Here is a 15,416-nt window from a genome sequence, read left to right as displayed (position 1 = left end):
GCCTTGCCTGCAGGACAAAAAGGGACATGTAGCTGACGTCACTGTTCTTCAAAAATCTGTCCACCGCCCACCCTGTTCTCTACTTGAGGCTTCAGTTCTTCAGGGGAAAAATTGCTTCCCACCTCCTGTGTGTGAAGTGGGAGATACAGACATCATGGACCCCGCTTCAGGGGACTGGTGAAGTTTTAGGGATACAGTAAAAGGTGATCAGAATCCAGGGCAGGAAAGCCAGGAATGAGCAGGTGTGCAAGCTCAGCATGGAGAGTGATTACTGCTGGCTTAGCAAGTCGGCCAGGACTTCCTGGAAAAAAAGTCAGACACTGATTGCATGAACTCCAGAAGCTGAGCCTCGATCCACCCCAGCAGAAGCAGAGGTTGACCTTCAGGATGGCCCCAACTTGCCTCCCAGGAGCCTTGGAGCCAAGGTGGCCCTTTGCAGTAATCCCAAACTGAGCTAGAGACCTGGCCTGGCGCCCATGGGTACCAATCAGTCTATGGAACCTGGCACACGGTGGCCTCTCAGCTGAGAGCTGCCAGCAGGGTGAAAGGGTTCTGAGGGTCATGCAGGCAGCAGAGGCTCCTGAGAGGCATTTGGCCATCCAGTTATTCCTAATACAACAAGCATAAACTGAGCGTCTCCTGTGTGCTTGGCTCCCAGATACAAGGGAGACCAAGAGCCGATGCTTGTCCTCTAGGAGGTTGGAGTCTGGCTGGGGAGACAGTTTCCCACGTAGCTGATCACAAAGGGCTACCTAATCTCTGTTTTACCCCATAGAGAGCACAGTGGGGGTCCAAGGCAAGGAACAGTTCTGCCCAGAGCAACCAGCATCCCTGGGGGAGGGGGACATTTGAGGCAGGTTGAGTCAGCTTGCAGGAATTCGCTGGGCTGAGGGGACAAGGTGGGTCCCCTGCAAGGACAGCACATCCTCTTTGCTGGGCCATGCCTGTGGTCACTGGACTGGGCAGACGCCTCCCGGTGGGGCTGCTGCTGATGCCCTTCCCTCGGCCTCTCCCTAGATAACCCGCAGAATCAGCATCATGGACGAAAAGATATCTAAGATGAGCCGGGCCCTGGCAGAGATCAAGAGGCGGTTTCAGAAGACAGTGTCTCAGTTCATGAACTCCATCCTGCTGGCGGCAGGTAGGGAGGCAGAAACGGGAGTGCAGTCCTGTCCCAGGGCTTCCCAGATCCTGGGCCACCTTCAGGTCACCTCCAAGGACAGCTCTTCACCACCCCAGGGAGATGGCGCAGCAGGATTCCCCATTAGTGATGGGACGACGAAGCTCAGAGTGGGGAAGGAGCTTCCTCAGGGCCGCTGAGCTGATAATGACAGCCGTTGCCAACCTCAGCTTCTGAGAGCTCTCTGTGCGTCTTTATGTCTCCACGTGATTGCTTTTTTCCTGGGTTTCTTTTGGTCTTTCTGTTGCTCTCTCTGTCCTCACACCCACCCACACAGGATTCACTTTTTGGCTCCATCTCCCATATCATCCATCATCCACGTGCACCCCCTGTTCCCCTTGTTGAAGGTCTTGGTAGAAGAGAGGAAAACAGCCAAGTCACCAGGCTGACCCTGTCAGGCCTGTGGAGTCTCCAGGGCTGGCTGGCCTTGAGACCCCTCCCACGTCTGAGCTCTCTTCCTCACTGCTCATGGGCCTGGGTATCAAGAAACATTGATTCTCCCACCCCATGCCATCCGCTGGCTGGGCACACAAGGGCTGTGGTGCCCCCCACAGCCTCCCTGGGGAGTTGCTCCTTGTTGCTAGATACTCAGTTCAGCTACACCCTGCCTCTGGAAGCTTTCCAGTGCCTTCTAGCAGACTGTCACACACTCCTCTGGGCTCCCACAGCACTTTGTCCATGCTCTAATTATAAGTCTTCCCACCTAGCATTATGAATATTTCTTTGCTTTCTCACCCCTGTCCCCAACTCCTGCCTGGAGCTCCCAGAGGCAGGGAGCCCTGTGCGGGATCATCTTTATGCCCGACATTGAGGAAGCATTTGGTAAGTGAATGAAGAAATGGGAGGTCTCTGGCCAGTCTAGTAGAGAAAACAAAAGACAGTCAGTACAGCAAAGAACAGAGCTGGAGGCACCGGGACCAGCGGGGCCACGTTGGGCACCCAGCCTCTACACTGAGCACTGTAAGAACTCAAAGCGGAGCGAAACACAGGCCCGCGGGGCAGGAGGGATCAGAGCTGGGTTCTTGACAGAGGGCCAGAATCGAGGCTGGTGTGTTCCTCCATTCGGCCGGCTCTGAGTGGCCCGCCCCCCGCACCGGGGTGGGAGCACTGGGCCAGACAACAGTAGGCGGGGCAGTCCTGCATCAGACTCCAGGGAGTGCAGGCCGGAGAGGAGCGGCGAGCGTGCAGCCTCAGAGAAGGCACGGTGTCCAGGGCAGCCACCCCAGGGTCCTCTGTCCACAGGCCTGTTCACCATCAAATACCCAGTAAAGGAAGAGGCGGAAGGCAGTCGGACCAGACTGAAGTCCGGGCTCTTCCCCGAGCGCAACACCAAGCTGAGTCTGTACTCCGGAGATATGCTCTTACTACGGTCGCAGTCAGCCCGACCCGAGTCCTTGATTGAAGGGCCTTCAAAGGAAGAGCCTGAGTCGGCTCCTGTGAGCCCCACGCGGAAGAAACCCAGCAAGTTCCACACCAAGGCCGTGGCTCCACGCAGGTGGGCTTCATGTGTCAGATGCTAAGAGGGGTAGGAGGCTCACAACGGTGGACAAACCCGAGGGAGAAAAGATAGAAGAGAGACCTGTGAACAGCTAAAATATCTTAGATGGGGATAAAGCCTGGGAAGAAAGTAGAAAGGGTTAGAGCACAGGCTGGCAAGCTACGGCCAGGGCTGAAGTCTGCCCCCCACTGCCTGCTTTGTTTATGGGCTAGCGAAGAGTCATTTTTATGTTTTTAAATGCTTAGGAGGAAAAAAATCAAAAGAGTTTTTTGTGACGTGAAATGATAGGAAATTCTAATGTTAGGACCCATGAGTAAGGTTTTATTGGGACATGCCCATGCCCACTCATTCATCTGTGGTCTGTAGTCGCTTTCCTGTGAGGACAAAAATGGTGCGTCACTGTGACTGAGAACACCGGCGCTGCAAAGACTACCATCCCGTAAAAGGCCAGCCAACCCCAGGCATGGAGAGTGACTGGGAAGGGGGTGGGATGTGTTCCCCTAGGTAGACAGTCGGGGAAGCAGTTCTGAAGAGATATGTTGACCAAGAGATTGGTCCTTGTTGTTTATCTTTTGTATGTACACGCATGTGCAGTCGCTCTTTGTAACCCCATGAACTGTAACCCACCGGGCTCTGCTGTGCATGGAATTTTCCAGGCAAGAATCCTGGAGTGGGTTGCCGTTTCCTCCTCCAGGGGATCCTCCCATCCCAGGGACTGAACCCATGAATCTGTGTCGACAGGCAGATTCTTTACCAGTGGGCCACCTGGGAAGCCCCATTTTATGTACAGTAGTGTGTATATGTTCATCCCAAGCTCCTAATTTATCCCTCGACACTCTTTTCCCCTTTGATAATCATAAGTTGTCCATGTCTGGGTGTGACTTGGTTAAGAAGTGAAGTGAAAGTCACTCAGTCGTGTCCAACTCTTTGCGACCCCATGGATTATAATAGAGTCCATGGAATTGTCCAGGCCAGAATACTGAAGTGGGCAGCCTTTCCCTTTTCCAGGGGATCTTCCCAACCCAGGGATCGAACCCAGGGCTCCCGCATTGCAGGTGGATTCTTTACCAGCTGAGCCACCTGGTTATAACAGGATAATTGAAAGACCCATTAGGAGGCACTTGCAGGCAGCCACGCAAGAGCAGTTGAAGGTTTAGGTGTGTTCCTAGAAGTGTGGGCAGGGAAAGTGGTCGCATCCTCAATTTGTTTTGAAAGTAGAGTGGACAAGCTTGCTGATAGACTGGATGGGACATGAGATGTGTGAGAAAGAAAGGTGTTCAGGATGATTCTAGAGTCTGTTGGATGGATGGATTCCCTTGTGAATACCGCTTTGCACCAGAGGAAACTGAGGCACAGAGAGGTCAGGGGCCCCCTTGAAGGCAGAGCTGCACAGTAGTGGTGGAGGCCAGGCTAGAACTGCCTGGATCTCGACTCCAGCTCTGCGGCCACGTGGCCTTTGTCCACCTGGATCTGGGACTGGGCTGCTGGAGCCTGCGCCCCGCCCACTGAGTGCCACCTGCTTGTTCTTCCTGGCAGAGCGAAGGCCAGAGAGGTTCGCAGCCCCACCAGGTGGGCGGCCTCACTCTCCGACTGCCCCCTGGTGCTGCGGAAGCTCATTAGCAAAGAGGACATCCGGGCCGGCTGCAGGTGCTTGGTGCGGGCCCCCCTGGTGTCCGACGTGGAGCTGGAGCGCTTCCTGTCAGCGCCCCGGGACCCCAGCCAGGTGCTGGTGTTTGGGGTCGTGTCGGGCCAGAACCCCACCAGGGCAGGGCCGCTCCAGTGGCTGCTGGACATGCTCTACAGCCACCGGCAGCAGGGCCGCGCCTCTCCCTGCATCCAGGTGAGTCCCGTGCAGGCCCAGGAGGCGGGTGGAAGGGACGGCCCCGGGGCTGCGGTGGGCTGGGCCTCTGACTGAGCGCCCAGGGGCCCTGTTCCCTCGCCTTTCCCCTGGGCCTTCGAACACGCTCTTCCTACCCTCTCCCACTCATCCTGCTGTCCCCAAGGAATGTCACCGCTTGAGGTGGGGGCCTGTTCTGACCTTGAGACCCATCAGGGTGCTGCCGGTTTTTCCAGGCCACAAGCTGCACGTGGTGGTCACGCACTAGACCATTTAGAGGAGCCGTGCCCGCCATGGAACCCTCAGGGCTCTGGAGCGTTCGTGGCCGAGCACCCCAGTGTGGGTCCTGCGCCCAGGGGGTCACTCATGGCAGCCCTGGCGAGGGCCGTGAGAGGACAGGGCCTGTAGGATCCCAGAACAGGGCCGCCCGCCTCAGGGTCATCCCGTGGCTCCCAGGAAGAGAGGCTTTTGCTGGTGGGTGAGCGTTCCCAGTGGAGGCAGCGGCCTGTGCAAAGGTGGGTAGGGAGTGGCTGCGCCAGGTTCCAGCTCACTGTGCTTGAAGTCCCAGGGGTCCGTCAGTCAGGCGTGCCTGGAATCCACCCAGCCCTTTCTGCAGAGTTGTTCCCAAGTCTTGGCTGTTCCCGGCAGGGTTGGCACGCTCCACAGGGTGGCCTCATCCTCAGACCCTGGGGAGCAGAGGGCCCAGGTGTGAGCACATGTGAGCACGAGTGCTCCGCGTCCTCCTGCTGACTGCCTGCAGAGCCTTGGTGCCCTGGGCCCTCTCTTCCTCCAGCTGCAACCCGGATGCTAAGTTTCCATGTATGCCCTGGGGATGCCCCTCCAGCCCTCTTCCCTGGGGTGCCACCTCCCTGACCCCTGCATGCCAGCCAGGGCTCAGGGCTTGGCAGTGGAACCTTTCTGATCAGATGCCAGAAGACTTCCTATGGGGCTCGTACATGAAAGCCACGTGTATCTTCGGGAGCCAGCTCCAGTTTGGTTAGATCCCATGAGCATTATTACCGAGTACCTGCTCTGCATCTGCCCATGTATGGGTATCATCCCTGGCCATGTGGGAGATTAGCGTTGACTTTAGCGTATCTCAGGGCTATTCGCTGTTCACGAATAATTGTCTGAAGCCCAGGAAGGCGTGGTGGCCCAGTGTGGGCAGTGCGAAGGGTGCAGGTCTGGCTCGAGGTGAGTGAAGCAGGGCAGGAGTGAGCGGCGGGATTGAAGGACAGAGGACAGGCCTGGGGGGGGGGGGGTCTCACGGGGACTCTGGTTCCACCGTTCTGGGGTCTTCGGTTAAGGCAGAAATGTTCCCTGATGTTCCTCCGCTCTGATAGTTAGAATCCTGGGTGCGGTTTCACATTTTAAACTGAAAGGGCAGACAGGATAGCTAGGGGCCCCTGGAACAAGACAGATAAAATCAGAAGACATCCCATTACACAGCAGTCATATCAATGGATCTGTGGCATCCAAGGAGGAGAGGAGAGAGACCAGCTTTACTCTGGACTGACCAGGCTGTACCCAGAAGTATACGTTCAGTTCAGGTTCTGGCTGGACTGGGTGACGGGGAGTGTTCAGAGAGGCAGCCAGCCGGCGTAGATAGAGCGAGGAGGAGTCCTGGAAAGGGGGACCCCCAGGAACAGGACCCACCTGCAGATCTCTGCAGGGCTTCTCCCAGGTAAAGGGGAGAAACAAATCCTGCACACCCCAGGAGGCTGGCTCGTGGATGTCACATGGTGTGAGCAGTCATGTTTGCAATGACCTTCACCAGTAGAGGGCCCTGAATGGACCCAAGACATCCTCTGGGGATGGTCAAGGGAGGGGTCAAGGGATGGTCACAGCAGGGGCTCAAGGGCCCTTGGGCAGGAGTTAGAGGGGGGCTGTGGTTCGTGGCTCGGGGGAGCCCAACTTGGCTGAGAACATGGGAATCCCAGTGCATCTCCTTGGCCTGGGCGTGACAGGCACTGCTTTCTCTCTCGGCAGTGCCGGCACGACCCCTATCGCCTGCTGCGCTACGACCTGGATGGCCCGCTGCAGAGGGACCCGCCCCTGCTAGTGAAGAAGTACGCTGTGATGCAGGGCATGATTCTGGTGAGCCAGGGCCCAGGGCCGCCCGCTGCCCACCACCCTGGCCTCTGCAGCCGCTACCCTCGCAGAATCGCAGGCGTAGGGGCCAGGCCAAGGCCCAGAGAGCAGCACAGACCAAGAGGCCCCCAGCACATTGAGCCGGGGCTGCAGCCTGGACCCTCGTCCCCCGAACCCAGCCCCCCACCCCAGGCTGACCCCACATGTCCCCATCCCAGGAGGCTGAGGGGCAGGGGATGCTTCACCCAAAGAAGCAAATCCTCTTCACCTGTTTACTTTTAAGTACTGTTTTTCTAAATACGGGATATCGTATAAGCATGTGTATTCGTTGTAGAGATTTTGGAAAAGGCAGTTTAGAAAAAGAATCACTCTATCATCTCCCCCAGATGGCCTCATTGTTCGCACTGGGTGCCTGCCGGCACCGGCGCTGTGGGGAACCCTGGGGCACACCCTGCTCTCATTTTGGTATCTGGCCTGTCCAAGAATGTTCTGACTTTGAGACCCTGCGTTTTAGTTATGATCTTTACCTGCAGCACAAGAATCTCTCCATTTCTCTACTTGTCTTCCTTCTGTTGAATGTTTGTTGTTTCCTTGTTGGTTTGGGCTGCAACAAACAGGTACCCTTGCACAGAAACCTCAGACAGCCCTCTCTTGTTGAGACTGACACACACAGGGTTAGGGGTTCAGAGAACAGTAGGAGAAACTACGTTTCCTGCCCTCAGGGGGCCCCCGACCGCCAGGACCAGATGATCAGTGGCTTAGAGGCAGAGCAGGTCGGGGGCCTCTGAGAAGAAAGACACTTGCTCGCCCCAGGGCTCTGCGAAGGGGCGTTTTAGCCGGTCAGGCCTGCAGGGAGCAAAGGCTGGGACGGTGAGGCCGCCCTCTGACCCAGAGGTCTGGCTAGGGAACAGGCTCAGCCACACTCACTGGGGCACTTGGGCAAGAGCACACCCTTCCCTGGAGCCACCAAGGGGAGGCTCGGGTCCGGGAACAGGCCCTGAGAGCCAGCGGCCCATCCTGAGATTTAGTGCCGAGGGCAGCTTGCACTGTGTCCTTGTGTGTCAACAGATGTTCGCTGGGGGAAAGCTACTTTTTGGGGGCTGCGTTTTGAACGGCTATGGCTTCAGCAGGCAGAATCTGCTGAAACAGATCTTCCAGGCTCGACAGGACTGCAAGATGGGCTACTTCCTGCCTGAGAACTACAAATTCAGGTAAAGCATGAAACGTGTGGGGTGAGGGTTGGGCGCAGGGCAGGGTGGCTGGGGGGGAGGGGCTGGCACTGTGGGAGGTGCCTGGGCCCCCCTTGGCGCGGGAGGAACAAGCAAAGGCAGGTGTCTCGGCGGCAAGAGGGTATCGCCTGGTCCAGGGACAAGCCTGGGGTTATGACGCTGCTGACGATGGTATTGGGAGTCTGCACGGATTCTTGAGTGCTTGGGCAGCACCTGCCTAAGAAGCATTGCCTGCCCGCCATCACGGGCCTGCCTCTGACTGCGCCCCCAACGTGCTGAGTCCGGTAGCCCGCACCTCCTACCAGGCCCTCAGTTTTCTAGCAGTCCTGACGCCAGTGTCTCCCCAGGGCGCTGAGTTTGGGCTTTATCAGAATGTCTGCCTGACCCTAAAGAGGTCTGGGGAGAAATCCACTCCTGGAGGGACCTGGAGGTCAGGCCGCGACCCCAGAATCCTGGAATGCTTAGTGGGGAAGGCAGGAGCTGGAGGAGCCTGTGGAAGGGCAGACGCTGACGGTGTGGAGAGGAACGTTGTGGCTGAAACTCAAAGTGGGGGGCTTGGAGGTCCTTGGAGACAAGCTCATCGGGAATCCCAGGTGAAGGGAAGATGGAGGCAGAGGGGCTGCGAGGTCTAAGTAAAAATACGCCGAGATTGAAGGAGGAGGGGAGACACGGCTGGAGGGGCCAAACAGAAGATGAGCCAAGCCATGGGCGGAGGCACTTTCAGAAATGCTCAGAAGGCCGGCCCTCCACTGAGGGGTGTTGGAGCTGCCAAAGACTGTTACACAAGAGATAGCCGTCCTCAAAAGGATGAGCTACAGAGGGAAACATTGCGTACGCCTAAGATAGAAAGGAGCGGGGGAGGCAGGAGAAAGACCACCTCTCTGTGCGATCTGGGCCAAGCGCTCAGGCTCCCTGGGCCTCTGCTTGTGCGTCTGTCAAGTGGGAAGGTGAGGGGAAGCGCCCTGCGCCCTGTCCTGGACGGCGGCGGCCAGACGCTCCCCAGCATCTCCTGAGAGGCTGCAAGCGACAGTGCCCGGTGCTGCTGTTAGTGCTAAAATGAGTGCCAGGTCCCTACTTTGCTATGTTCAAGGGCTCTGAAGGGAACCGATGTCATGTTTACAACACTTTTTGAGAAATGATGGGGAAGTCATACAGGTGTGCGCTCATGTGTGCGTACTCACACACAGCCCCACTCCCACCTGACCCCCCACCCCGCAACATGCACACAGTCCGGGTTCTTGCAGTTGGAAAGGGGCAGATTCCTGAAAATATTATAAACCAGTAGGACGCCTCCTAATTCTCAAAAGGCCTGTTAACGTTGACAGTTTTAAAGCACTCAGGGGCAAAGGGAATGGAATCTCTACCAGAAGATGTTGCCATAACAACAGTTCCTACTGTCTGTATCTGCGAAACAAATCACCCCAGCTTAGCTGTGTGAAGCCAGAGAATCGTTGGTCATTGTCTCTGACTGGGCTCAGCCCGGTGGTTCTTGCCTGGGGTCTCTCGTGTCTTGCGGTCAGACCATGGCTGGGGCTGGGTCCTCTCAGAGGCTGACTGTGACAAACAGCATGAGAGTGGGGGTGCCCAGGGCATGGCCAGTGAGGGGGCGTTGCAGGGCTCCCGGGAAGGCCCCAGGCTCCTACAGCCCTGGGGGGCAGGGCCGCCTGAGGCCGGCCCTTCCGTGAGGCCCAGGCAATGGGTGGGAAGTGGCTGCAGGTCTCGGCGTGTGTGAAGCCATCGGAGGGCTGGGAGCCCTGCCCCGCCAGCCCTGGATCCCCGCTTTCTTGTCTTCACATCCTCTTCTCAGGGCCCAGCACAAAGGAGGCCCTTGGGAAATGTCTGTTGAATGAAGACCGAGGGCTGATTTTGTCCCAAGCCATCAGAGGCCGGGTCAGAGCAAGAAGAGGCTGGCATACAGGGTGTCTGCTGATCATCAGCCACCTCTGCACGCCTCCAGTGGTGGGAGAGCCCTCTCTCCAGAGGCCACCTCTTTGCGGCCTGAACGTCAGGCCACTCGGTCAGTTTCTAATCAGCTGCCGCTTGCCCAGCCTTGCGCTTGGCCCTAGGGATTTGGAGGTGGACAAGACCTGGGTCTGCACTACTGTTGCTCATCCATAGGGCCGGAAACTGGTGTAAAAGGGAGTGAAGTGCACTAAGCATTGGAGAAGCCGCCCGATCAATGGATGAGTGGATGAACAAAGCGTGGTCTGTCCACACAGTGGAGTATAACTCAGCCTTAAAAAGGAAGGAAGTTCTGACTCCTGCTGCAACATGGATGAACCGGGACGCTTATTTCTTTGTGAAATAAGCCAGACACACCACAAATACTGTGCGGTTGCACTTATGTGAGGCCCCTACAGCAGTCAGGTCCATAGAGACAGAGTCGAGTGGTGGTTGCCAAGGGCCGGGGGTGGGGAGGCTTGTTTAACGGGGACAGGTTCAGCTTTGCAGGATGAAAAAGTTCAAGAGATCTGTTACCCAACAATGTGAACATCTGTCATGCTGTATACATCATACTATTAAACTGTACACTGAACAACTGTAAAGGTGATAAATCTATGTTACTTTTCACAGTTTTAAAAGAGGGGAACGGAGATGCTCTGTGGGTGCTTGCCGCAGCAGGGAGGAAAGGGGCTGTTTTCCTCAGCTCGTGGGCTCCTAGGGGCGAGTGCTGGTTTGGTCTCAAAGGCCACCCCTCCCCACCCCCGCCCCCGCTTTCCACTCCGATAGCACCAGGTCCCGTTCTCCCTCCGGCCACTGGATCGTCGCCTCCATGCCCCACCAACCGGTCCACGTCAGTCCCGCAGGCCACACCCCAGGGTGAGCCTGCCTTCCCTCAGGAGGCCTCTGGGTCGCTCCGTGCTGCGGCTCCTTCCTCCCACACAGGCCCACCCGGGAGGGAGCCTCCCCAGGCCCCTCAGCACACGGCCAGCCAGGCTGGGTGGAGGCGGGAGGAGCAGCACGCTGCGGGCACGGCCCCAGCTGTCGTCTCTGACCCCCAGGACAGGGCCACCTACGCAGGGCCCAGTGAAGGCTCCTGGCCCGGCCCCAGAGCCGCAGCTGGGAGCCAGGGCCAGCCTGGAGACCACAGACATCCAGCAGATGGTGAGCCTCCGGCCCCGGCAGCCCTGTACTCAGCACGCCTCCGCGCCGGCCCGCCCTCTCCTCACCCCCTTGGCTTCTCTCTGACGCACTGCGGCTCTGCGGCAGGGTTCAGGCAGTGGCATAAGGGGCTCGGTGTGCGAGGGGGCCCCCCACCGCAGGAGGGCTCAGCAGGCTGGCACGGTCACGAGAGCCCGGGGCCGGGGGGCAGCAGCTGGGTCAGAAGGACAGCTGGGAGGATGTGGGGTGACGTCCTGGGGAGGCGGCGCCTTGTGAGTCTGAGCTGCCGCCACCTGGGTGTTTGGCGACTGCTCTTCCCACCGCCCTCGTGAGGCTCGGGCAGGCCTCCTTGTGGCCACGGCAGGCTGTGCTGCTGGCAGGCCCTGCGATGGGTGCCCGTGGGCAGAGGCACGCTGGGCTGCAGAGAGGACCAGGGCAGGGTGGTGACACGACCCGGGGCAGGAAGGACACCCCCCAGGGTGGGGGTGATGGAGGCTGGGCCATCAGACTCCCAGACTGCAGGTGCGGCTGGCAGCCAGGGGCGGGGGTGGTCTGAGCAGGAGGGTAGCCCAGGCAGTTTTGAGGGGCAAGACCAGAGGAAGTGGAGCCCTTGATAGGCCCCAGGCACTAAGGCCTCCTCAAGGTGAGCTCCTGGCTGGGGGCTGTGGAGGGATCGGGTGGGGGCGCCTCCCCGTCGGGGTCACCCCCACTCGTGTTGTGACTCCTCCGCTGGGCACGCCTCACCCAGGGCCCTTCCTGCTCTGCCTGACTCCGCCTCTCCCCTTGGTGGCGCTCTGAGTTCCTAAGACATGGCGAGCCACAGCCCTTCCGGGGCACAGGGGCAGGCTGGGTGGGGGCAACGCCATGTGACTAGCAGAGGAAGTCTCAGGAGATGCACCCACTGGGCTCTGCTTTTCGGCCACCTCTGTCTGTGGTGGTTTAGTTGCTAAGCATGTCTGACTCTTTGCGACCCCATGGGCTGTAGCCGCCATCTGTCCACGGGATTCTCCAGGCAAGAATACTGGAATGGGTTGCCATTCGCTTCTCCAAGGGGGTCTTCCTGACCCAGGGGTTGAACCTGGCTCTCCTGCATCACAGGCAGGTTCTTTACCGCCTGAGCCAGCAGGGAAGCCCTGCTGCCACCTGGATTCAGAGGGCGTGGGCCCAGGGAGGCAGGTTGGCCCACACTCAGGGCCGCAGACACAGATCCACCTGCCGCTGTTGTGGTTGTTGCCACCTGGGCCTGCCCCCAGGGCCTGGCAGGGGGCGGTGGGGAGAGGACAGTGAAGCCGTGTGGCTCTGGCCCAGCTGCTGGGCGATGTTCCAGGAGGTGAGCCCCCTACAGAGGCCTGGCAGGCGAGGACCCCCTCCTGCAGCCCCTCCACTGGCGTAGGGAGCAGAGAAGGCAGACAGGTGCCAGGAGAGGTGGGGCCGGGCAGTGCCCCGCACACAGCATCAGACAGCCACCTGCCCGCTACCATAGGGAGGGGACCCCGTGCTCCCAGGACCGTGTCGAGCAGGGAGTCAAGGGAACAAGAAGCTCTGAGAGGTGATGTGCTCTGCGATGACAGCATGCTTCATAAACTGCCGTGTGCCCCGTAAGCCCAGGAGCACTGTGCAGACTGAGGTGGAGTCTGAAAGAGCAAGTCCTTTGCCAGGCATCGCCTGCCCCACCAGCCACAGGGGCTGTGAACGCTGACGTGCCCCGTGGACTCCAGAGCGTCCTGTAACTCCATGTGCCCTCGACCCAGACTTGGAGATGGCCTTGAGCTGGGAGCTAGGAACGTGCTTCACAAACTGTAAGGTTCCAGGCACCCTGTGAAGCTCTCTGTTGACCACAAGACACTCGTAAATGCCAGAACCCCTTCTCTAGCTGACCAGCTGTCTGTGAAGAGTGCGTTTCCAACAGGGAGCACAGTGCTGTAAGCGCCCATGAAATCCTCGCCAGGCTCTGTAAACTGTAGTGTTCCGTAGAAACTGAAGCAGAGGCTTGTAAACTGTGAAGTGCCACCATCCATGAGGGGCCGCGCTTCCCGGCTGTGCCGCTTGACAGCATGCTTACATCGGAAGGAGGAGCGCCAGTGGAAGGAGGGGCAGCTGGCGGCGGGCCGGGCCCAGTATGGGGAGCCTCTCCTCCTCAGCTGCACCCGCAGGCTCGGTGCAAGGAGGGCGCCGTGAAGGGTGGGGCCCAGTGCCAGGGAGAAGCCCGCCCCCGCCAGGCCCTCCCCTGAAGCTGCCAGCAGGGAGGGCCCCCTCCGTTCACGCCGTCCGCCCTCAGCCCAGGGGAGCCCACCAGGGAGCCGCCTCCGGGGGCCGGGCTCTCCGAGGAGCGTGCACGTCGTCCGTGATGGCTGCAGAGCCTTGAGGTTGCGCTGAGGGGTGAGCACTGTAGAGGCCTGAGCAGGTGCCGCCCGGAGTCTCAGGAGGCCAGAGGCCAGCCGGAGGCGTGGCTGCTGCGCTCCCTCCGCGGCACCAGGGACGGGTCTGTTCACGCCCCACTCCCGCTCCTGGGGGCTCCCGGGCCGGGCAGCACGGCTGTCCTCACGAGGCGTCCCCCAGGCGTGTCTGCGTCCACACTCCCCGCTTTGTGAGGACCCCAGGTAGATGAGAGGTCACGCTGCTCTGGTGTGGCTCCGTCTCTACTCCTCATCTCCAAATGAAGTCACGTTCTGGGGGTCCCAGCGGTTAGGACTTCAGCCTGAGGATCAGGGGGGACGCAGTCAGCCCTTAACCCGGTACATGGGGACCAACTTGTTGGGCCTCCGTGCCTCTCTCTGCTTGCCCTGCGGAGCCCCCTTGGCCTACTTCCAGTAGTCAGCGTTGGGTGTGCCCGATGTGGCAGACACAGGGTTAAGGGCAGGTCCAGCTGTAAACAGAAGCCAGGGAAACTGAGCTCCAGGGAGTCTCGGGTCCCAGGGGGTCCTCCCTCCATCCACCTCGGGAGGAGAAGCTCCAGCGCCCTTTTCTCGGAACCGGAACCTTGACGGGTTGGCGAAGAGCCAGGGCGGCTGGCCTGGGCCCCCCTCCCCCCTGCTGTGCCTCCACTGAGTGCTCCCTCCCCTCCCTGCCTCCCCTGCAGCGTTAGAGCCTCCGTCCCGAGCCTCGAAGACCCCACCTCATCCAAGAAAGCGGTCTCGGGGGACGTCCAAGGAAGCCTCTCCTCGTTGGCCTTGGGGGACAAGTTGGAGGAGCCCTCCACCGAAGCCGAGAGGAAGTAGGTGGCCACCCCGGCCCAGGGCTCAGGGACCCTCCTGTGGTCTGCAGAATGGGTGTGGCTCACGGAAGGTCTCCCGGCTCCACCACAGGCCGCAGAGGCCTCGTGGGCCCAAGTGGCCTTGGGCAGGTCATTGCCCCCCCGGGCGTGGGTCCTCCAGGAATCCAGGACGTCTGGCCTTTTTTATCAGCATGATGTCCAGCTGGCCCTGGAGGCGGCTCCCTGGTGCTGCCAGCAGTGCTCTGGGTGGTGGAGATGGAGGCCTTTGGTAGACTTTTCGGCGAAGCCTCACGGCCCAGGCCCATTGCTCTGAGACTGCCTGCTGCCTCCTGGCAAGAAACATCCTAGGCCTTCAAGATCCAGCGCGCTGGCCATGGTAACGGTGAAGCAAATCATGTTCTGCGTGAAAACCTCTTATTTCTCATGAAGACAGAAAAGCCAAACTGAGCACCAGGAAGGTCACAGGTGTCACCAGAACCCCCGACCGGAGCAACACCCAGGGGCCTCAGCTGCGAGGCGGTGGGGCCCGCCCCCCGGCTCAGGCCAGGGAGGTCCGGGTGCCGGCAGACCAGCCCGCTCCACCCGTCACCCAGCGCCTGCTTCTCTCTGCTTTGGTTTCTAGAATGATCCAGGCTGATTTGGATCTACGTGCTCGCAACAAAGCCTGGAAGAGCAATAAGAAGACAGCCACCTGGAAGAAGCAGGCCTCCAAGAAGTGATGCCACCCCCGTGGGCACCCGGAGCGTGGCCCAGATGCAGCCCCGCCCACGCCCCTCCTGGGCGCCCCCGCCCCCGCCCTGCCTCTCCAGCCTCCCACCCCTTCCCTGAACTCAGCCTAATAAACGAGCGTGCCGCCAGCATCCGGGTGCGGCCGTGGGACGCGCTGGCTCCTATGAAGCCGGAGGCCCTGACAGCCCTTTCCAGGCCAAGGCCTTAGAGGAACGGCGCTCCCCACCCAGCACTTCCTCCGTGGCCAGTGCAGTCAGCCCAGAAGCCTCCCAGGGAAGCAGAGGTCTCCAAGGGGCTGAGCCGATGACACGCGAACCCTGGGGAGCTCTCAGGTGGGACTAAGCTTCGCTTAGTGTGGGGCCAGGTGGCCTTTGCTGGGTAGGGAAGGGCCCAGGTTCTGGCCCAGGTGGAAAACAGGGTGAGAGGAAGAAGACGGAGCAGAGAGAGAGAGAGAGAGAGAGAGCCAGGCGGGTGGAGCGCCCGAGAAGGGAGAGTAGGGCGGGGGTGTGTGTGGAGAAACAAGGGAGGAGGCGGGC

At 59.7% G+C, this 15,416-nt stretch overlaps 1 protein-coding gene across 1 annotated transcript in view; it reads left to right on the top strand.

Annotated features, from left to right (window-relative positions):
• Positions 1–14,870, top strand: part of C10H3orf20 (chromosome 10 C3orf20 homolog) — a 46,591-nt gene extending 31,721 nt beyond the window's left edge. Inside the window, exons 9-15 of the mRNA XM_068983137.1 lie at positions 1,018–1,141; positions 2,423–2,675; positions 4,215–4,518; positions 6,505–6,612; positions 7,675–7,817; positions 14,017–14,151; positions 14,585–14,870. Of these exons, the coding sequence (XP_068839238.1) occupies positions 1,018–1,141; positions 2,423–2,675; positions 4,215–4,518; positions 6,505–6,612; positions 7,675–7,817; positions 14,017–14,151; positions 14,585–14,870 (1,353 nt within the window). The remainder of the gene's footprint in view (positions 1–1,017; positions 1,142–2,422; positions 2,676–4,214; positions 4,519–6,504; positions 6,613–7,674; positions 7,818–14,016; positions 14,152–14,584) is intronic.
• The last annotated feature ends 546 nt before the right edge of the window (positions 14,871–15,416 follow it).

The sequence above is a fragment of the Capricornis sumatraensis genome, chromosome 10, assembly GCF_032405125.1.
Source record: "Capricornis sumatraensis isolate serow.1 chromosome 10, serow.2, whole genome shotgun sequence".
In the NCBI taxonomy this organism is placed as follows: Eukaryota; Metazoa; Chordata; class Mammalia; order Artiodactyla; family Bovidae; genus Capricornis; species Capricornis sumatraensis.
Note: the sequence above shows the minus strand (reverse complement) of the source record. Positions and strands in the feature narration are given on the sequence as shown.